General features: G+C 33.0%; 1 protein-coding gene across 2 annotated transcripts in view; it reads right to left on the reverse strand.

The window, feature by feature from the left end:
- Positions 1-252: 252 nt before the first annotated feature.
- The window catches only part of Pcf11 (Pcf11 cleavage and polyadenylation factor subunit), a 41204-nt gene continuing 17974 nt past the window's right edge, over positions 253-23482 (reverse strand). For both annotated transcript variants that reach the window (XM_074170004.1, XM_074170003.1), the window contains exons 8-16: positions 13641-13788; positions 13002-13252; positions 9553-11124; positions 7284-7504; positions 6803-7187; positions 6480-6715; positions 5703-5972; positions 5261-5450; positions 253-1161 (exon numbers count right to left, since the gene is read on the reverse strand). In XM_074170004.1, coding sequence (XP_074026105.1) covers positions 728-1161; positions 5261-5450; positions 5703-5972; positions 6480-6715; positions 6803-7187; positions 7284-7504; positions 9553-11124; positions 13002-13252; positions 13641-13788 — 3707 coding nt within the window. In that variant the 3' untranslated portion in view covers positions 253-727. The remainder of the gene's footprint in view (positions 1162-5260; positions 5451-5702; positions 5973-6479; positions 6716-6802; positions 7188-7283; positions 7505-9552; positions 11125-13001; positions 13253-13640; positions 13789-23482) is intronic.

A 23482-nucleotide genomic window follows, 5' to 3' on the forward strand; every position in this document is an offset into this window, starting at 1 on the left:
TATTGCACTACAAATCACTGTAGCGCTAGATACAATTTGACAGATTTGGCTGAAACCACATGGTAGAAATATGTCTTGGGAAAATAGTCAGAATAAAACCAAAATTTGCGTTTAACCTATTTATTATTAATATACCCATTGAAATATATACATTTCTAAAGAGATAAAGTACCTTGGGTGAATTATTTCAAACTATTAATGTAAATTCAAATAAAGAATAGTGGTGCTTCCACTGAAAATATATACACGATATTTTAAAAAAATATTTTATTTCCAACAAATCATCAACAACTATTCTCTGCAAAACAAAGAAAACAAAAACAATGTCATCCAAAAGTAAACACTTCCGACACTTCTCAATAATTCATTACATTTCTAGGTAGTGACTGATCCTCTGAAAAAGAACTCAATAGATTTCACCATCGGCTAGATTGACACTAAAAAGTATCAATGGTCGGATGGAAAAAACTATTGATTTCCATTCATTGTCTTGAAAATCGTTCAGTATCAACATTCTGGCCTAGTCTTGTTTAAATCACAATATATATTCAAATTATATACATGTATATACACAAGGTGCGTGTGGACAATCACCACAATCAGTTTTCCTTAAAATTTCAACAAAATTACTTTTAAATAAATAATAAGAGGCACAATTGCCGTGTTACTGAAACGTGATTGCCCATCTACGAGAAAATATTCTAAAAATCGTCTACATCATCGAAAATCACATTATAGAACATAGCCCCGTAAGTTCGTGTCCCTTTCGCACTGGAGGTAGTTTCGTTAACCTAACACTCTTCAGTGCTGGTTTCAGAGCAGCAGCCTCTGGCTCTTCCCCAGGAGGAAAAGGTTCAAAAGGGTCTATATAGGTTTCTGAAGGAGTTTCACTTTCCACTACACTTTCCTTCTCCTTATTTATCACAGGCAATGGTTTACTAATGTTAATTTTTATTTTGTTACAACTTATCCCGCTGGTAGGCACTGAAGAAGTATTAGACAGTAACTCCATATTTCCATCCATGGTAGTTAGCAATTCTGTTTGAGAAAGAGGAATTTCTTTCAGTTGCTCCTCTGGCTGTTCTTCCGGTTCCTCTTCGGGAGATTTTTCTGAAACCACAATGGGTGTTTCCTCGCTAACTGAGACGGGGGGTACATCATCTAAATGTAAAGATAAAGGTTATTAAAAATACATGAATGTTTTTCCTTGTTTTTGAAATATAATACAATGCTTAAATTGAAAGGGTATATTTTCAGGAGAGATTAATTTACTTCTCCATCTTGATACAAAAATTGTGGGAATCTCCCAAAGAAAGGAAGGATGCAATAAATTTCAAAGACACAAATTAGAAGAAAAAGACCTTTCGAAACAGCTATTTTCATATAAACATTGAATTACACGAAATAAAAATACATTCAAAACAAATACTTTTATATGAACGCTGGAATATATGAAAAACACTTTTCTCCATTCCGTTTGTATTTCAAACATTCGTATGGGATCAAATCAATCAACAAAATCTCATTTTGACAGATCTTATAATTTTGACACGAAAGTTTTCAAATGTAATTTCAGTTTGGATTAGTAATTGTTATGACCAAATTGAAAAAATGTGACAGATGCATATTGACAAACCTAACATAATGTGGAAATTTTCGAATGTAATTTTGGTTTAGATTAATAGTGAGGTTATGAAAACCACAATGGTTTTCTAAAATTTGTAACCTAACTCTTATGACGAATTTGAAATATGATAGCTGTCTTTTAAATTATTTTTCCTGTAGGAGAAAATAGTTCCATAAAAAGAGGGAAAAATACTTCAGAATATAATGCTATGATATCAGAGAAATGAAAGTAATGTATTCACTTCAGTTTCAATGTTATTTTTGAAATCATCAGATTCAGATAACTTTTCAGGCAAAATAATGATATTTTGTAGTAATATAATGAAGTACTGTGAGATTTTCAAGTAAACATTATATTAAACAACAATATATGTTTTGTTATTTGATGGCTCCTTTTTTGTGGATGAAGTTAATGAAGTGTTCTAAATTACACAATACAATGACCCTTTACTTGATGAAAATTGATAACATGTTCCATGACAATAATTATATAATTTTCACACTATAAATTTTATTCAAAACGTGTTTCACTACATGGTAATTTCATCAGTTGAACATCAAACTATTCTACAATGTGTTTAGTACAACAGGAAGTAATTACAAAACTCAATAAGATAGATAACTGAATCTGGTAAAACGTGTTGATTTTAAAAAAAGATATGACAATATTACTTCTAGAAAAACACTTTATCTGTAAATATTTTAATTATTGGCATTTTATGTCAAACCTGAATAAGATAAATGTTAGGTATTACACGTTAAAAGGTATGACCTCGTTAATCCTCAGCTCGCACAAGTTTATACTTCCGAGGGTTGTCGTTCGTAGGGGTGCGACAGCTGGTTAACGGAAAAACAGATTTTAAACAGATTTTAAACAGATTTTTTTTAATAATTCCGATAAAGTTGTTAAGTTTTGAAAAACATTTAGAATACATTATCACTTGTTTGAAGTTAGATGACAATGTTTCTTGGTGCATTTCATTAGTTCGGACTTCCATTGTCCAATATGATATAAATTGATTTGAAATCCCTGAAAGAATCTGTAAAAAATTAAAAAAGAGAATAGCTGAAAAATAACAATTATATTAAGCAAAAAAAATGAAATTACAATGAAATAAAATACAAGCAACAACCAAAAAATAACAAAACAATTAAAACTATTGACACAAGATGAAAAAAGGAATGAAAATTGAAAATTAAAAGATTCCAAACCAAGTAACTTCACGACGTTTCGATTGTTAGTATCCACAACGGTCTTCGGGTGATAACCCGTTATCACCCGAAGTTATCACCCGAAGACGATTGTGGATACTAACAATCGAAACGTCGTGAAGTTACTTGGTTTGGAATCTTTTAATTTTTAATTTTCATTTCTTGTTAATAATGTTTAATTTTCACCTCTAGTTTTTTTTGGTTGTTGCTTGTATTTTATTTCATTGTAATTTCAATTTTTTTGCTAAATATAATTGTTATTTTTCACCTAATCTCTTTTTGAATATTTTACAGATTCTTTCAGGTATTTCAAATCAATTTATATCATACTAGTTGTTGCCCGCGGCTTCTCCCGCGTAGAATTTGGTAGTTGTAGTACTAATTAGTAGATATTATATTGCTGTATCGCTGCTGTTCCAATGTTTTGACAGAATCAGAAACAACAAACTTAAGCGTGCGCAGCGTTATAGAACAGTGCTTTCAAAAAATTGTTCTACAGCGCCATCCAGTGGCGAGTTACAGAAAAATTGATAGCCTAAAAACCTTCTCTATGAAAAATAACTTATAAATGTCAAGTTTCATCACGATCGGTTAAGCAATGTAGAAGTTTTTTATCACTTACAACCAACCAACCAACCAAACATCCATTTTTATATATTAGATTAGACAATGGAACTCCGAACTAATGAAGTGACATTATTACTTCTAGGAAAACAGGTAATTTATATAATATGTTATTTTATGAAAACAAGTATACCAATGGTGAGTGAAAATTTTCTTTCAAATGACCAACAATGACCACTATTGTTAAATTTGTTTTCATAAAATAACATTATTAAATTACCTGTTTTCCTAGGAGTAATATCATATTTTAAAATCTACCTGTTTCACCAAAATCAATCATTTATCTAATCAAATTTTGGCATAAAATGCCAATAACTAATATATTTACAAATTGTTTTCCTGGGAGTAATATAGTATTGCAATTGTTTTATCAACCTATTTTACCAGAATTAATCATCTATCTTATTGAGTACTCTAATTTTGAAAAATCTCGAGATATGTTATTTAGAAATAACATATCTCGAGATTTGAAAAATACATCTAGATTTGAAGTCGTAGCCATCTAAGTGAAGTTTTATTTTTTTACCCAATTTTTTAAATGAGGACTACAAAACAAAAATTGCTAAAACGATAAATAGACAGCATCGTGTATACGACGGATCATTTAAAAAGCCTGTAATATTACAAATTACACAACTACGTAAAGTAAATTAATTTTCAGTTTTTGGTGCAGAGTTATTTTTATTTTTTGTTATCACCGAAAATTACTCAAATTATACAGTATTGTAACAAAAATTTAATATTCAATAATATCAAATCACAAAACATCAAAATAAAATAGGTATTTCGGAACAAACTCATTGATTTTCAAATCAATGAGTTTGTTACAGGTTTTTAAAATGAACCGTCATATACAGGATGCTGTCTATTTATCGTTTTAGCAAAACTTCACTAGATGGCCATGAATTCATATCTAGATGTATTTTTCAATGCTGAACAACTTTTCTAAATAACATTTCTCGAGATTTTTCAAAATAAGAGTACTTTACTCTTGTCACAAAATCAAATATTTGAAGGCTCCTCGTATATTACGTTTGTTGTACTGTATTTTGTTGGTGCATGTTTAGTTGTAGACGATGCAAAAACTTTTATCTAAAATAACTTTTTGTCGAAAAACCCTTAATAAATAAGTTTCGCATATGGTGCATACTTTGGGGATGACACTGTATATAAAACACTATAGAATAGTTTGATGTATCAATCCCAATGATACAACTAACATGAATAAAGTGTTTTCAACTTATTTTATTTTGATCAAAACAGAATGTTGATAAACTGTTGAAGCAGAGTCTATAATAGTAGTGAAGACATGTCCTGTAGTATAAAAGAAAGAACAAGATGAAGACCAAAATTCTGAAAGTAGTAAAATTACAGAAAATATTGAATAAACATTGATTCAATTAAATAGTGCAATAGTAGATTTTGAAGCTAAAAAATAAAATATCAATTGACCAGATTCACATAAAAATGGTTATACATGCTGATAGATTGGAAAAATTCATTTGATTCTAAAATAACAAATAAACCTGTATTCCATATAATATTTATAACTTTAAACTTTTTAAATGATTGCACTGATCATTGTTCATTTTGAAAATGTACAGTTTCAATTTGTTTTTTTTACAGATGAATAGATGCAGGGTTTATAGAAATGTTTTTTTTTCATATGAATAGATGCAGGGTTTATACAAAAAAAAATCATCACTTGTTTTGCTGTAAATTCAAAGGTTCAAGTAGAGCATTCGGATCATTCCCAAAACAAAGAAACCATTAAGAGCTTTTTAAATTATAAACTCACCTAAATCTACAGGCTCTGCTTTTATCTTTATTTGTTTTCCATTCTGTAGACTTACAAGACCTGACACCTCGACAAATCCATCATCCAAACTTTCTCTTTTAACTTTAACGATGCCCTTCGTTTCAGATTCGATACTATCTTCGCCCATTTCTTCATCATCATCATCAACTACAATCTTTATCGGGGCAACCTGAACAAAAAAAAATTAAGTCATATGAACAAAAAATGGGATCATGAAGACAATAAACAGATATAAATTGATGTATGTACAGTGATGTTATATAAGGGCTAATGCGTTACTGTAATTAATCATTGTTAGTTTAAGGTATAAGTTTGAAAATGTCCTTATAGGACAAAACTGCAGTGACGTTAGTTACGAATAAAAGTGGCAAAAAACATAGAAAGTTTAAATTCTCTTTTCTTCATAAACAGATATATTTACCTCATTAAGAATGACGTCATCGTCGTCGTCGTCATCCTCCCCTTCTTCAGGGAGTTTTTCAGTCTTATCATTTTCGTCCTCGACTTGTTTGGATTCATCACTTTCCAAGGATACCACCTCCGTTGGTTCCGTGTCTACCTCATTATTGTCTTCATCCTCATCATCAACATCTATTATTATTTCAAGGCCTGGAATAGTTGTTTCCTCTTGTTTAGCTGGTTCGGGTGATTGGATTTTACTCTCATCTCCCGTTTGGTCCAAAAGAGATTGCTGATGTTGAAAAACAATTCAAAATATTACTTCTTAACATATGTGATGGAATTGGTTGATATTTGATAAAAATTCAAAACTTATTCAAGTAACACTTTATTGTGAGATTTTCACTTCATATGCTTGAGGAAGCTATTGTATAGAATAGAATATTTTATTGGTGTTAAAATAAACATCAAGTTTTTACACAGGTCAATACAGCATGGATACAGAAATATAACTTATAAATTATATAAAATATATTGAAGTAGGTACGTAGGTTTCACAATATCAACAATTCCAAGTTTTTATTTCATTTTCTCAGAGACAAATACAATAAATACAACATTCTAAAGATTACATTTCATTTCATGTCGTTAAGGAATTCTGGTAGTTCTAGAAGACTTTATTTGTATAGCAAAACATGTGTTGTAGTTTTGTGAACTGTCCAATGAAATTTTCACAATGAAGTGTTACTTGAATACATTACTTTTGAATGTATTTTTCTACAATATTTTTGTTACTAACCTGATAGTCCTCATAACAGAGAGGATGGTATGTTTTGTCTTCTATCCTGATGGCGTTTCTCAGGTGCCACTCTTCCTTTTCTTCATTGAAAAACTGATCAAATTTATCTCGACAAACATCGCAACATTCATCTGTTGATTCAGGATCGGCAGAAACACTGGGAATGACGGTGTCTTCTTCTGCCTCCTCTCCAACATTATCAGCTTGCTGCTGTTGCTGATCAAAGTAATTTTTCTCTGAAAATTATATGTTATCTATGAAGCTTCGAATAACAAGATTAAGTACACTTTTGAGCCAACAAATTTTTTACCAGCAATACTAACCTCTTTCTTCCAAATCTTCTAGTTCTTCGTAATTCTTCCAATCAGACAAGGAATAGTACCACCTTCGGCTATTTGCAACACGGTAATTCCTCTTTCCTCTTCGATTTTGCCGGAAATGCCAGTCCAAGTGCTGACTATACTGCATACTAGCCTCAGGTGAAAATCTCATTCCACAACTGCTACACTGCATTCCGGAATACAGAGTTAAATAGAGAACATTCTGTCGAATCCTGAGTGACTCTGGCTTTTCAAATGTAATTGGCCTAAGATTCTCACAGGTATTTCTTTTGAGTTTAGAGACCGTTGGACCAGAAATAGGTTTCACTATTGGTTTTTCAACAGGAGTTTCTTTGTTTAAACTAGGTGGATTTTCCTTCATAAGTTCCTGGAAAATTATTTGTTATGAACCATTTCTCTATAATTTAGTTTTTACTAAAGCCTCCATTTTTCACTAAATATTGATCACAGCTAAATTACATACCTGGGAAACTGTTGGTTTTTTCTGGTCTGTAGAAGTAACAAAACCAGAGGCTACTAGTTTCTGAAACAAGTCATTGATATTTATAACTGGAGTTGGTTTGGAAGTTGTAGTTTCATTCTTTGGAACATCCAGATTCGATTGGTTTTCAACCTGATAAGCTCCAGCTGTAGGGAGGGGAGCCAATGTAGGTGTCATAGCATTGGACAGTCGTTCTAAATTATCTAGAAAATATCAGATATTATTACAATATAACAAATAGTGTGGAGGATCATAATAAAATTTATAATTATTATATATTTTTCACAATGAATTTTATTTAAGAAGGGTTTCACTACATGGAAGCTTCACCAGTTATGCGGATTAAACAAATTAATCTACTATGTCTTTTATATAATAGTAGGTAATAACAAAACTTCATTAAATAAATGATTAATTCTGGTAAAGGTAGATTTTACGTTAATTGATTTCTAGATATTCCAGAGGTTCAATTTTGTCTGTTACTTTCTGTATGTAATATGTCGTAGTCCATGTTTAAATCGTGGTTGTTTCCTAAAAGGTGGCAAGCATAGACAAAATTGGTAATGGTGTTTTTTGTTTCAAAATGTCTTTTTAAATAACTTTAGATAGATTTCTTTCAAAATACTAATAGGAATTTACTGAATTTCAACACGTTATTTGTATAAGCTCTAAAATAATAATTGATTCTCATATTCATTTTCTTCTAATTGATTTATATATGTATCTTCTTTATGGCCTACATAGCTTCCTTAAGCTCAAGGCCTTAACCATAATATGTACTATGTAGAATTTTGTACTCATATTTGTAGTTTACGCAATTTATGGAATAAATAAATAAATAAAATAAAAAATAAGCAACTTTTCCCTTAATGCTACTTCATGGCTCTCAGAGTTTTCAATTTTTCCAAGCTGGCCCTCCGTATCTGGATTACAGTGTATAAGTCTAAAACAAACACTTTAGCAAACACCAGAACTGCAATACTCTTTTCGAAGCGCGTGTCTACAACCAAGTTGGCGTCTTCAGGAGGTGAAGATAACTAATTCCTAACTCTAAAACTGGTTTCCATTGATATGTAACAGAGTAAACTTTCACTTTTCCACGCACATCAATGATTTCGTGCAGATCCTCCCAGTGATTCATTAAAAGATGAATAATGGAAGGGAATTGGAATGGGACTTCTGTCATTATTTATTGTTTGCATATCACATTTTGCTACTTCCTGACTTTCAAGAGCATCCAAATATCAAGTGTCATGTACAAATCTCAAAAATTTCAGACAGTTAAAGTCCATTCTATGGCCGTTCTTCAAGGCGTACTGAGCGACACTAGATTTTTCTGGTCCCCAAAATCGGCTATGTGCTACTGATTCTTTGAAACGAGTTTTAAAGGCTGGCTTAGTCTAACCGATATATTTTTTGTAACAATCCTGGCAGCTCATTGCTTAAATCTTCAACTTTTCATTTTTCAACATCTTATCTTTAGGGTTACCAACATTTGTTGAACTAAGCAAGTTTTGAAGGTTACTGGTTCGATTTTTTTTAAATACTCGTATATAGTGTATACTGATACACCAACGAATTAGATCTTGTTTTCAATGAATTTGAAAATAAGCTGTGAGAACTCTGACACACAATATATCGGTTAGACTAAGCATGCCATTAAAACTCATTGCAAAGAACACACAGCACATATCTGATTTCGAAGACCTGAAAAATCTAGTGTTGCTCAACACGCCTTGGAGAATGGCGAAAGAATGAATGAAAATAGCCTGAAATTGTTGAGATCGGTATAAGACACTAGATTTTTTTGGATTTTTTCGAAAGTTAGAAAACAGCAGAATCCTAGACATAATCATAATATAGAGACTAGTTTCAGAGTGAGGTATTAGTTTTTTTCATCTCTTGAAGACACCAACATGGTTGATGAAACTAGCGTCGAGAAAAGTATTGCAGTTCTAATTTTTGAGAAAGTGCTTGTTTTGGATTTATTCTACGCTAGAAGTTCCAGTTTTATTTTTCAATACAAAAAATATACATCTATTTTTTGATAATAGAATTGAAAAGTCATTACTTACTTTATTACGATAGAGGCAACTAAAATTGACAAAAAACTAAATGATCTTTATATCAGCAATATTGATCTATCAGGTAAATATGCAGTGTTCGGACACCCTATCTATTGTCAATTTTAAGAAATAGCTGACTGACTATCTCCACTAGTGAAAAAAAAAAATTTGTAAACTACACTTACTCAAACTTTGTTGCTGCAAGAGGTTCCTATAGAAGTTAGGAGAATTTGAATTCCTATCAGGCGAGTCGGCCCCCTTTGAGATTGTTATCTTTCCCATGATTGGCAGAGCTGGATCGTAGGCATCGATATCAGGATTGCTGTCTTGACTGTTCTCGTCAAACTTAGGGCTTATGTTGCCCTTGCCCTCCATATCCCTGATATTCACCCTACCGGGTTTTATACCTTTAGGCAAGACTGAAAATCTTATAAAATGTTTTTTACCATTTATTACAATAGGTTTAGGGAGACCACCATATTCAACATTAAAAGGTACATCATTTATTAAAACTGTTTCCAACGCATTTACAAATTTCAAAGTGTGCGTTTCACCCTCAAGAACAAACTTTTGAACTTTAGCATCTAGAAACACGGGTACAACAACCTTAGCGTCTATGCATACATTAATTTTGCCAGCAACTAGATCTGTTCTTTTCGTGTCACCAATTTTCACTGGAGGTGGCGGTCCTTCCAGCTTCAAGGTTGTACTGACTCCGTTTAAGTCAATACGAATAACACTACCAAAGAAGCATTCATAAGGCACCTGATCGATGAAGATCTCCCTGCTGGGAGCACCAATCTTTACCTTATGAAGACTTCCATTGATTAGAACCTCTTTGTACGGATGGTTCAAAGCAAACACATAACACTCTTTATCGTTGAATGTGATCTGTCGTACACCATCATCCTGGAACGTCAACTCCCTGGGATCATCCCAGCTGATGAACGTGATACCCAACTCGCCGTAGAATCGAATATCCTTCGGAACGCCATCAATGACAATAGTCTTGATCTCATCCTCATTGACAACTCCGCTGGGTAAATGATCTTTCGGCTCAATGTCGGAAGAAACTGGAAGTTCCTCTTCTGGTGCCGGAGGGAAATCTGTAGGCTGTGGAAACTGCTGTGGAGGATAGTCCCTTTGCTGTTGATGAGGAGGCAAATTTCTCCATGGGGCTGGTTGATTCCATGGCCTGACAGGCATTCTTGGTGGATTTTCCCAAAAACGTCGACTGCCTCGAGCACCTCTCCAATTAGGAGGACCAGGAAATCTTCTCATTTCTCTACCATCTCTTGGGAAGAAAGGACCGGGCATGAAATCCCCTTGTGGTGGCATCGGTCCGACGTTCAACCTTTCATCTTTGTCGTTGAAAGGTATCAAGCTTTCCTCTGCAATAGGCTTCATTTTGTTTGGTTCTGGTTTGAGATCCGGTTCAGATTTTTCTTGCTGCCCCTTATCTACACGTCCTTTCTCTTCGTCACTACTAATAAATTCCTCATCACTTATTGGTTGCAAAGATATGTTGAATGATTCCTCTTTGTCTTTTTTCTTGGCTTCTTTCAATTTATTTTTCTCCATTTGCATAATTATTTTGTTGAGAAGGAGGTTCTCCTGCTCTTTGGTGAGGTTGCCAAGCTTGATGATTTTCTCATCTTCAGGAGAAATTATTATTTTCCGAGGTGAGTCAGTTGTTGAGGATACTTTTGGAACTCTCAGATCTTGATCTTCCAAAGCTCTAAGTCGCTTTTTATTGACTGAAAAAAAAACACACATTATTATACACTAAAACTGCAATACTCTTCCCGTTTCACCAACCAGGAGGTGAAGTAAACACATTAGTTTACTTCATCTCCTGAAAACGCCAAATTGGTTGGTGAAACGTGTGTTTAATATTGTCAACGAGTTCAACTTGACTAGTTCAATTTCAAAACCTTATTGATATAATTTTTACTAATATGAGTGCAAATAATACAATTATTCAAGATACACACTATCCATGACAATAATTAATTAAACAATTTTCACAATAAATTCCAATTAAGATGTGTTTCGCCACACAGTAGCTTCTTCAGTTGGACTGCTATATCAAACTATTCTACAATATTTTTATATAGCAGTAGGTAATTACAAAACCTAATTAGATAATAACAGTAATGTTAGCTTAAATGAAAGTGTATGAAATATATAAAATATCAATAATATAATGGTTTATAAGGAGATATTTTCTTTTATATCTCATTTTGCTGATATTTTTCAAAGGATTTGGTAAATTATTATAGATTTTAAAACCACTTCAATTAATCGATTGTTCACCAATATTTGATCTGATATTTAAAACTCTTAGATTTTTCAATTTGTTTTTTGCCAACTGATAAGGTGTGAGGTTTGAATTTGTATGTCATTGATATATATGAAATATTTTTAGGTTTGTATAAGTTAACAGTTGGTTCCTTATAACCTAATTTTGAAATACATAGAAAGAAATAGGAAAACAGGTGATTCATAAATATGTTAATTACTGACATAATTTTTTTGCATAAAATGCCAATAGTCAACATAATGGAAGCTCTGTATATCAATAATAGTAAGAATTCAAAATTTCTTTCAATCAACAAACAAGAAGTTATTCACTCACTATAGTTAAACTTGTTTTCATGAAATGTCAATAAACAACAAATTTATACCTGTTTTTCCAGAATTATTATTGTTGTAAATCATGCCCCAAAGAAAATAACGCCTGGCGCCACTGGTAGCCATAAACCAATTATGACATAGCTAAGAGCGCACGAATGTACGATGTTCCCTGCCGCTCTAGAAGCAGCGAGAATAATGCTACCGATTTTGATAGAACTTCGACGAAATTTCTACTGCATTCGATTACAATATATAAATGCTAGCCACGAGCATATCGACAGTCAAGTGAAAGTTACAGTGCGGTCCGCGAAGCGATCTAGTAAGGCGATAGACATTCAAATAATAGTTGAAGTGATTGTTGTATTTAAAGTGAAATAGAGTTGAGTTTGATTATTCAGTGTAGTCAATTATTGGTCAACCCAGGGGTAAAAACGTAACAATATTGTAATTATTTTTTCAAAATCTAACTGTTTTACAAGAATTAATCATTAATCTAATTGAGTTTGTAATTACATACTGTTATATAAAAGGCATTGTGGATGTATGGAAAGTTTGATGTATCAGTCCAACTGAAGATTACATGTAGGGGAACATGTCTTAAATAATATTTATTGTGAACATTGTATAATTTTTATAATGGAACACTGTTATTAATTTTCATCAGGTAAGGGATCGGTGTATCCATAATTTGATACACACTTATCAGATGACACATTTCAACTTTGTTCTTCGCAACTGGATTTTCATAAAAAAAAGATAGTGGGAAAATTATTTTTCAATGAGATTTCTATAATAGTAATAATCAAACATTTATCAACGAGCACTGGACTGAGTACGAGTATAAGGCTCAAGAATTCAATGACAAATTGACTACTTCAATAAGCTCTTGCATATGTTATATTTTTTATGATATATACAATAGTTGTGAATGATGATTTAATTTCAAATTATTGATTAAATCTTGTTTATGATGATTAACTCATTTTTATATACTTACATGATTTAGAAAGTATTTTGTCTCTGTTTGTAGCATTCGCCAGTTTAGCTCTAATGGCATCCAAATTACTTTTGGGCGATTCTGATTTAGGGCTATCTGTAGGACTCTCACTTGAAGATATGATAGGTGGAGGTGGAGTAGGGGGACGTTGTTCCGTAATAACAGGTTGTTGTTGTTCCGTGCTAGTAACTGGTTGGTGCTCTGCAGTAATGGGCAGCTGTCTTAGATCCGTATCCTCGTCTCCAAATAACCTGGAACATGGAAAATGTAATATGCTTCTAATTATTACTTAACAAGGACTGTTTTCAACTTGAAAGCAATATTTTTAGTTGTAATGTACCCTATTACTGATTGGGATAAAATTTGGTGTGTTTTGTTTGCACTAATCGTACTCTAGATCTTGTCGTACTACCAAATGTTATTCGCTCTCAATGCTTGATCAAAAAAGTCGAGTAGAAACAACGAATGATTCTTGGCAGGAACTACTAAACCTGAATAAGTTTAGATTCATTGAAAACAAATGTTTGAATTTTGTTAATCTTGATGAATTATGTTGAACAAGTTATTTTGTGTAAGTTTTATTATTCCTATCCTTTTCATAAAAAAGATAAATACATAATGGGTAAATTGAGCACTTACTTGTCAAAAACTTCCGATTTACTTTTTTTGGCGCTGTGCTGGTCAGGAGATGCTTCAGAAGATGTTCTTTTTTTAGTGATAATAGCTGGAGGTGGTAAATGACGAAAATCAACATCCAAACCTTTCGATGTTGAAACCACATTGGAATCTACAAAAAAATATTCATGTTATATGTAATGAATAAATAAAGATAAAGATTTTGATGACAATATAAGTTGGATACTTACATTTATCCTTGTGAGATAAAATAGTTCTAAATTACTGATAGGAAATTCAAATGAGAAGTTATTATGGAAAAAATCTGAGTTGCCAAAAAAGAGGCATTTAAAAACTTTAAAAAAAACTAACTAACTTATTAGGCTAGTCACTAGCCTCTAGTGCCACTACTTCGTTTCTAGGTCTACAACCAGAAGATTGATTGTCTGGACCAAGAAAAAGCAACAAAATTACTTGAACAGCATGCCAAAAGATGAAAAATCAAATAAATTGGAAAAAAATGTCTTCTAATTCATATGAACACTGAATGATTGAGATTTGAACTTATATAATCGAAAAATGGAGATCATGAATAACTGGAACTAGTCAAATACTAACTTGATAGTTAGTATGGAGAAGAGTGATCTTGTACTAATTATTGTTATTTTTGGAATGAACTCTCAAAAAAGATTTATAGATCATGCATATGTGTTTCTTTCAAATACAAACTGAAAGAAGAAGCCCTTTCAAAAGAACTACCTTCTTATGAACATTGAATTACACGAAAATAATTTTTCCCATTCAGTTGAACTCGAATAATGAACGTGTGTGGAGTACAAACTGAGTGGGAACTGTTTTTCATGTAATTCAATGTTCATTTGAAAGAGGTTTAAAAAGGGCTTCTTCCAATCTAAACATCTATGCAGAGTCCATTTTGAATGTAATTGCTTTTTTCCCTTCTTCGGAAGTTTCCCACATTTTTTATATAATGGAGAAGTAGGAAGCAAAAAGCTTCATTCCCGAAAACATAAAAAATATATCTGTTTCAATTTATTATGCATCAAATTACAAATGTTTGCCTTCCCAAGTAATGCAATTTATGGCGTAATCATCTTCCTTCACCCTATATTTCTGATACAGAAATGCTTGATGTGTCATTTATGATTAGGGAACACTTATGAAATTTCAAATGTTTCTTGTACATTTGTTGACAATCTCATCAAATTTTGACCACAGTATAATTATTGTCTTACATTTCTGTAAAAATCTTACGTCATTGGTGTTCACTATAGTTTTTCACTTCATCAGAAAAGTGAGTTAACAAAAGAATAAATATTTTTTTTCAATCTCACCGTTAACTTTCCTAACTTAAGTTTGCTAAATTAGATGAAGTTGTTTTACTTCACTTCTTAATCGGATGAATATTTTCATTTGTTTCAAAAAGTTCAACATAACATCAATCTATACCTAATCAAAACAAAAAGAGTTTCAAATAACAACAAAATGTGTGAGTTTTGGTGTTATTTGAACCTCCTGTTTTGCTTTCTATGCTAGTCACAAATCTTGAAACTGCTATCAGAACAATAGATTGCATCATGATTTTTTAAATTCATGTTAAGAAAAATGTTCACAGTTCAATACTTGTAGAGATTTCAAATGTGGCATATCAAGTTATTTAAATTGTGTCAATATCAATAACAGATGTTTGCGTGATTTTCTTAACACTGCGATGCAAACGATCAAATAAAATCCATCTCAGCATGTTTATAATGGAGTTTCAACGGAGGTTTCTTCATGAAGGAGAGTGCCATTCTGGGCTTCAAAGTTGCAAAAATTTTGTCGAGTTCCATTAGTCAGTAACCTGTATTCATAAATTTTGTCCGAGAATGATATAAAAATGATTGGAATTTTTGTATATATTTTTCTTAAAATCGGTAATGTTTCGGAAAGTAAATATACATATATCTCATCAAGGTATTTTCCACTGATACACGTTGACCAAAGCGTTGGTCTCCTGGTAAACTGAGTATCGATGAACACATTCAGTGGTCTGAGGTGGATTAAAGGGCACGACAGGAGTAAAGGTAATCGCATTGCCGACTCTTTAGCCAAGGAAGCAGCTGGACTAAGAATTTCAGGACCCAGTGGCACCTACGGCTTAATGACTTCGACAATTGCGGAACTAGCCAAATGTTACACCCATGCTCAATCCTTACAAGAGATGAGATGGAATCAAAGGATGCAATCTTGCCAGGATCACTTTGGGCGACCCTGGTAAGTTGGCGCCGAAGAAATATTTGGCAATGACCAGGAAAAATCTACGCTTAACAGTAGGATTTCTGACTGGCCACTGCCAACCAAGGAAACACGTCCATAATAAGGGGCTAGTGGGCACACCTCTATGCAGGATGTGTGAACAGGAAGATGAGACTGTCAGGCATGTCCTATGCGAGTGCCCGGAGTTATCATCAATAAGAGAGTGTGTGTTCGGCGAGTCTTGGCCTACACCTGCCGATATAAACGAGATGTCTCCCAGTGACCTGTACACCCTCCTGGAAAGGACAGGATGGACGATGAACTAGGGGAACAACTCCTCGGGAGGATGTACAATGGGTCACATGTGTCCTAAGTGCTGTGGGCTTACACTCACCCTCCCTACTCTACAGATACACATTCAGGGGTGTGCTCACCACCCAACACAATTTCATCTACCAAATAGCATTTGATATTTAATTCTGCCACATAATGTTTGCAAGTCTGAATATAAATAATTATTATCACTCACCTTCAAAAGTAACCATTTGTACCATTTTCATACTTTTAGCACTCATTTTAAAAATAATTTCAAAAATCAGAGGTAACGCACTAGCTGCATAAACTATATCGTGCGACTGAAGTAAAATGATGAAGTTAACAGGGTTGTCTTTTAGGGGGTCACAAAAGACATTCCAGTTATCGGAGGTTATAAAGCCGAATTGAAGTAGGTATATGAATGCGACACTAGCGCCAATGATATATGCTAACATTTTAAGAAAAAAATCTGTTGTTTTTCCGTTAACCAACTGTCGCTCCCATACGAATGACAACTGTCAAAAGTCGAGGTCTTCCCTTTAAACGTGTGATTCCTAACAGAAATATAAATATATAAAAAAAATTAAATCATTAAATTTTATGGTCAAAATTTATAAATACGACAATTTACTGACTAATTATACGGTTTATATTAAACTGTAACTTTTCAGGTTGAAGTTTTCGGTTTGCCATTTATTATTTATATTTCAAACTTATTCACTTCTCAGATTGTGGAAGGTAAAAGGCCATAACACTTCAATTGCCTCTCAACAATTTAGATTACAAAATACATATTTAATAGATGGTTAATAATAAATCCATTTTCTTCATTTATCCACCTCCGCCGTGACTTCCGCTTTTGCAAAGGTCAAAACTTTGCGCTTCCGTCTATGCCTCTGCTATATGAACTCTGTTACAAAACTATTACTAATAGCTCGATTTGTAAATTTCATTAGTTAGGACTTCCATTATCTGATATTATATAAAATGATTTGAAATCCCTGAAAGAACTAAAAAAGAAAAAAGAAAAATGACTAGCTGCCAAGTCAAGTGAAGTAACTTGGCTTGAAATCTCTTGGCTTGAAAACTTTTTTATTTTTTGTTCAATTGTGCTATTTTTACTTGTGTTTTATTTCACTTTTAATTTCAGGTTTTTTTGCTGAATATAGTTGTTTTTTCAGCTTTTCATTTTTAATTCTTATTTTTTAGTTCTTTCAGAGATTTCAAATCGTTTTATATAATATCAGACAATGGAGATCTGAACTAATGAAATTCATCATGAAACATCATCAATCACCTTCAAACAAAAGCTTATTTTGTAAGCATAATTGCAGGGCTCCTTATAGATTATACCAAAAAACTGACATGTATTATACAGCCAGTCAGTAAATTGCAAAATACAATACGAGTGTTAAGTTCCTGGGAATTTATTGAAAACACAAAATTACTGTCTCTCGACACGTATTTCACTAAATAAGTTAATATCATCAGGAGATTATATGATGATGCTAACTCGGTAGATTCATTTCACGCCAGAGGTTCCAAATTTCACGTATCAAGTTCCTGGAAATTCTCCTTGACAAACGCTTGACCTGAAATGCTCATTGCTAACATGAAGTCTTCAAGTTGAACTCAATGAAATTTGACTTCATGAATCTGATAACAGTTTTGACTATGACTCAACTGCTCAACATCTAATATGCCCAGGTTGATTCAAGACTGGGGAGTAGGTCATCCATGACTAGAAATGAATTTGTTACTCAGAAAAGGATTTTACATTGTATTGCAGATGTCCCAAGACGAGAATCATGCAGACAAATTTTCGAAGATCTGCATATTTTGACAATATATTTCCGTATATTTCAAATATGTATTTATGTATTCAAAAACAAATTAAATTTCAAAATGAACCGAAGTGATTATCACCATGACACTAGAACAAAAAATAAATTTTATGTGCTACATGCAAGAGTGAAAGTTACTTCAGTGAACCTGAATACTTTGAAATAAAAATATTCAACAAGCTCCCCTGGTCATTTGAGGGAAGTACATTATTTATTGATATTCAAAAGAAAATTGAAAAGTATTTCAAATGAAAATTGTTTTTATTCATTGAATGAATTTTTAGATATTTAGATTTTGATTTTGTGCAATTGTTAGTTCTAAGTGTTGTTTTATATAGGTTTTTTATATTTTGTGTTTCTTGCATTGACCATTTCCATAAAATTTGTAGTGAAATAAAGCATTATCGTTATTTTTTCTTCAAAAATCCTGTTATTGGCTTCAAACATAGATTTTTGAACCTGAATTCTGTGGTAAAATTCATATAAAAACCTGATGTGTCTCTTCTATCTATCAGGGAAAAAACTCAGCTCCAAGGCATGAATTTATCACAAGAAACATATTGAGAAAGCTAGATTCTGAGATTCACAAGTATATCATAAAAAGCTATGAATTTTGCCTTAAAATGCATTATATATCTGACAATTGGAAAATGGGCACAATAATTATAATTCCCAAACCAAACAAGGATCACTCCCTTACAGACAGCTATCGTCCGATTACTCTCCTGCCTGTAATTAGTAAAGACTTAGAAAAACTTTTACGAAACCGTTTACTCCAACTGCTTAATGATAAAATTACAAGCTACCAGTTTGAATTTATACAAGGAAGATCTACTATACACCCTCTCACGATTATCACGAACAACATTGGAACAACCCAGCTGAACAACAAAACGGCACCGATTTTTCTGGATATCAACAAAGCATTCGAAAGCATCTGGCACAAGGGTTTTTTATTCAAACTGCATCAACTGGGTTGTCCTAACTATCTAGTACATACAATTAAGAATCTGCTAATTGACAGGAAACTGAGAGTTAAAATACTGAGTACTTTTTCAGACGAATTTATCCTAGAACAGGGAGTTCCACAGGGTTCACCGCTCTCACCATTGTTATATAACTTATACAGCTCTGATATTCATCATCACCAACAAGAGAATATCAACCACTTCAGGCATGAAGCATATATTCTCCAGTATGCAGACGACACTTCCCTAATTGCGCACGATCAAACGCTAGACAAAGTTATTAACAATTTGGAACATCTTGCAACAATAACAAAAAACTGGTTCAATAAATGGAGGCTCCAGCCAAACCCATCTAAGTCTCAGTTCATCATATTTAATCATCGGAATTCCGCAACATCTCCAACAATCAACGTTTTCCAACATATCTTACATACAAAATTGACAGTTAATTACCTAGGTGTTACGCTTGATTTTAGACTAAATTTTAACAGCCACGTCAATAACAAAAAAGAGTAATTGCAAGAGCCGCACATTTCACAAGTTTGACAAACCCAGGAGCAGGTGCAAACATATCAATAGCAAGCCGAATATATAAACTAATCTGTCGTCCACTTATTGAATACTCGCACCAACTGTTTCTCAATATCAAACAAAGGGCCTTGAAAACAATTAAAGTATCTGAATCAACGGCTATAAGGAAAATAACAAGATTAAGGCATCCCAATAACCCCAAACACAACCCTCCAAACCCTCTGCTGTACCAACTCACTGGTAATATCCCTATCGAGAAATGACTACCGTCACTTACTCAGAAATTTGCTAGAAAAGACGACAATGTAGAATCATTAGAAAGTATGCTGACAAGAAACCCCCATGCAAGAGTACGACATCGACAACCAACAGAAACACTGTTAGAAAAATTAACACAACTTTATCAATGGAATTGTTTTGTTTGCTCATTTTTGTATCCATATATTTTTTCGATATTGTAAAATTAACTGAAAGGACTTCGGTCGATAGCTAGTTGAACAAAGTTGTAATTTTGTTCAATAAATTACAATTATTATTATTATTCCAATTCGAAGATGAAATAGTGCAGTTAATTTTCTACTAAATGTAACTAATGGCACATTTTAGTTAACACAGTGATTCTATTAGCATTCTCAATACAGAGAAGCAAAAATGATTGAATTTGCACAAAAAGTTGAATAATTCACAGTGATTGTGTACAATGCAGAAAAAATCTACACTCAAGGTGTTTTTCAATTTGCTTTTGCCAATTTCTACAGTGTTGATTAATCCAAGACTGCAGTTGCGATTCCCAAATTGCAATGCAATTGCATTATAGGTCCAAAAAGAGTTTTGGGTTCATATTCACTATTATACCTCATTTATCCACGCATTTTTATGTTTTTATTTAAAAATAACTCACGATGGGTTATTAGTGTGCAGCAAACTATTGACATTTCAATAATTTTTTGCACATTCGCGAATGATGGCTTTTGGCCGGAAAGTACTATGGGTTCATTTGAAAAGTTCGTTTCAACAAATTCTAATAAACACAAAAGTGAGCACCACCGAATTTTGTGGAAATACAAGTAGCAACCATTTATAAAGCTGAGAAATTGAATGCGAAGCTAGTCTGTGGACACAAACAAATTATGGAAAAACCGAGAAATGAATTTTTGGAAGACAAAATCACATTTTAGATAAAAAAAAACCCATTCCCATAGTACTTACTATGGATCAGCTCACAAAATTATGCATCGTAAGCACAATTATTTCAAATGATTATATTGAACACTTTACCTATTGGTTTCTTTATAGGAAAGTTGAAATAAATTATCCCGGATCTGAAAAACACTATAAGTCAAAATTTATATTATAAGTTCTGGCCTCATTTGTTATATCCGCATGGCAGTGCTAATGTCGTTTCTTATGATTAGTATGCCATCCAGTTGGGCAACATCAAAGACGTTTCTTGAATATTGAAGAAAAGGTTAAGATTGGAAAGATATGTACTTTAGTCATGTAAGATAGTGGGGTGATTCGTTTCACTTTTTCCCAAAAAAAAACCACCTATTCGCCTGATGTAATCCTAATATCCTGAAAATGAATTTTAATGAACACAAACCCAACACTAGGAGAGCTATATAGAAGATTATCAAATTTCAGAGACAACATTCTCGAAAGCTTACCTCTTAAGAGAGTATCGAACTGTTCGTCGTCAAAAACTGGGCATCTTGTGATTTAATTAAGCAAAAAAACTGGAATTTCCTGGAATAATTTACAGCCAGAATTTAACTTCCACTAAATCAAGAAGGGCCAATTATCAACTTCAACAAGAAGCAGAATTAAAATCCAAGACCGTGTCCCTTAATTCTTTATTAGAACTACCTTGGTACATATCCCTTCACAGAAAAGATATAGAATCAAAGCATTCTTCTTGAAAGAATCATGCTTGGTTTAACAAATTGAATCCTAGAAAAGTCAGCAGAAAAAAAACGGCCAACGTTGGAATGACAACAAAGAAAATTTGATAATAATTTTTACCTAAATTTGAAATGAAAAACGATTTGATTATGATGAAGAGTTCATATATATACAGAGTATTCAGAAAATTCAAAAGATACACATGAGTTACAAGACAAATGATAATTGTCAATTCAAAACTTCGCATAAATTGGGATCTGGCAACTCACCTTACATAAAAGTGTTCGAATGGTGTCCTGTATAAGAGGTGATTTCTTTTGAATGCATCTGAATAATTTCAGAAAATAATGGTATGATAACCTGAACGCTACAAGCAGAGGTTCATTACAATTTAATCACTTTTTATATAGAATGTTTACAGCTTTTAGATATTGTAATAACGGTTACAGGTTATGGTTACACACATCTAAAATCACTGGGTAGATTTTAAGTATGTCTTTCAGGTTGAAAAACTGGGCACGAGCTGATGATATCTTCAACAATAGATCAGTTGTTGATCAGTGAACCTTGTGTGTCCAATTCTGAAGCGAGATAGGATAAATCTAAAGAAATGAATTTTAAACGTTCAAGACTGTCTCGGATATACCTACACAGTAGGTTGAATGGACTGACGCCTATCAGAAAACAACTACTCCCCTGGCTAATACAATGAAGGGCGTTGGATTATAGCCGACAGGCGTCAGTGCAGGAATCTTCACAGAAAATTTCCTGCATATGCAAATGGCAATACAATTGAAAGAGTCAACCTTCAATTTTGGAACGGGCACACTTGCAGAACGGTCTGCAAGTGTGCCTGTCAGATATAATCCAACGCCCTTCGTGGCCATTGCCAAGGGAGTAGTTGTTTTCTGATAGGCGTCAGTCCATTCAACCTACTGTGTAGGTATATCCGAGACCGGCTTGAACATTTAAAGTTCATTTCTTTAGAATTGTCTACCGCCAGTCTTCAAGCATAGCTCACTGACTAGTAAGAACAAGATAGGATAATTTGATGTTTTCTGTGCATAGACTGGGAGTTTTGTTTGGACATGAACAGACAAATTGCCCCGAGCTCATTAGTTTCCAACTCACTCCAGCTTTCCAAGAATGTACTAGACTTTGATTTGTAGTCCTGTAATAAACTCCATAGGGACGGCATTCTCGTTGCTTTTGATTTCCATTCCACAAGCTCAAGCACCAATGATAAAAAAACACAGGGTCATTATCTTAATGGAACCAGTGTTGTCATATTGTGGTCATAATATCTCCCAGTAAGTCAGGTAATGAAGTCTGTAAAAACATGAGGTACCTTTTTTCGTTGAGGATAATTTCATGAAAGCAGTTCTATTAGATATCCATTATTCAAACCAACCACAAGAAATATTTGGTTAACTGCCCCACTTTTATTTTCCGACAAGTTATGACAATGTCTGAATTTGTACACAAACTCTTGAATGAATTGCAATTAGAAAATCTTTCAGGATACTCGTCATTACATTCATTATATTTTCAATGATTAAAAAACGATACTTCATTTTAAGAGTACCTCTTCATGTGTTGAACCATTTTGATTTTTTTGCTAGCCATTGTAAAACAGTCCTTTCTGAATATTACTGGAGGTTTTATCCAACACCAAACCGTTATTTTAACACCTCGACACATGTTTCGATCACCAAGTGATTATCTTCAAGAGGAAGATCAAACTGATCACTTGGTGACTGAAACACATGTCGAGGTGTTAAAATAACGGTTTGATGTTGGAAAAAACTCCAGTAATACTCATTACTACACCAAAGGTTCCAAACAGTGCATCACAAATCCTTTCTGAGCATGCTTCAATACCAAAAGTCGCAGGAAGTAATTCTATACATTCTTGTCGAGTTAGTTTTTCTTGAAAATCTTTAATAAAATCCACTAAAAATCTTCACGGATAATTTCTTTTTTGTCACACTTCCTTTTTTCAAAACACTCACTATAAATTAAGGACGCTGTCAATTTAGAATTAAAAAAA

The sequence above is a fragment of the Leptinotarsa decemlineata genome, unplaced genomic scaffold (genome assembly GCF_025532065.1).
Source record: "Leptinotarsa decemlineata unplaced genomic scaffold, Ldec_3_MD MMD2_P_RNA_scaffold_6, whole genome shotgun sequence".
Taxonomy (NCBI): Eukaryota; Metazoa; Arthropoda; class Insecta; order Coleoptera; family Chrysomelidae; genus Leptinotarsa; species Leptinotarsa decemlineata.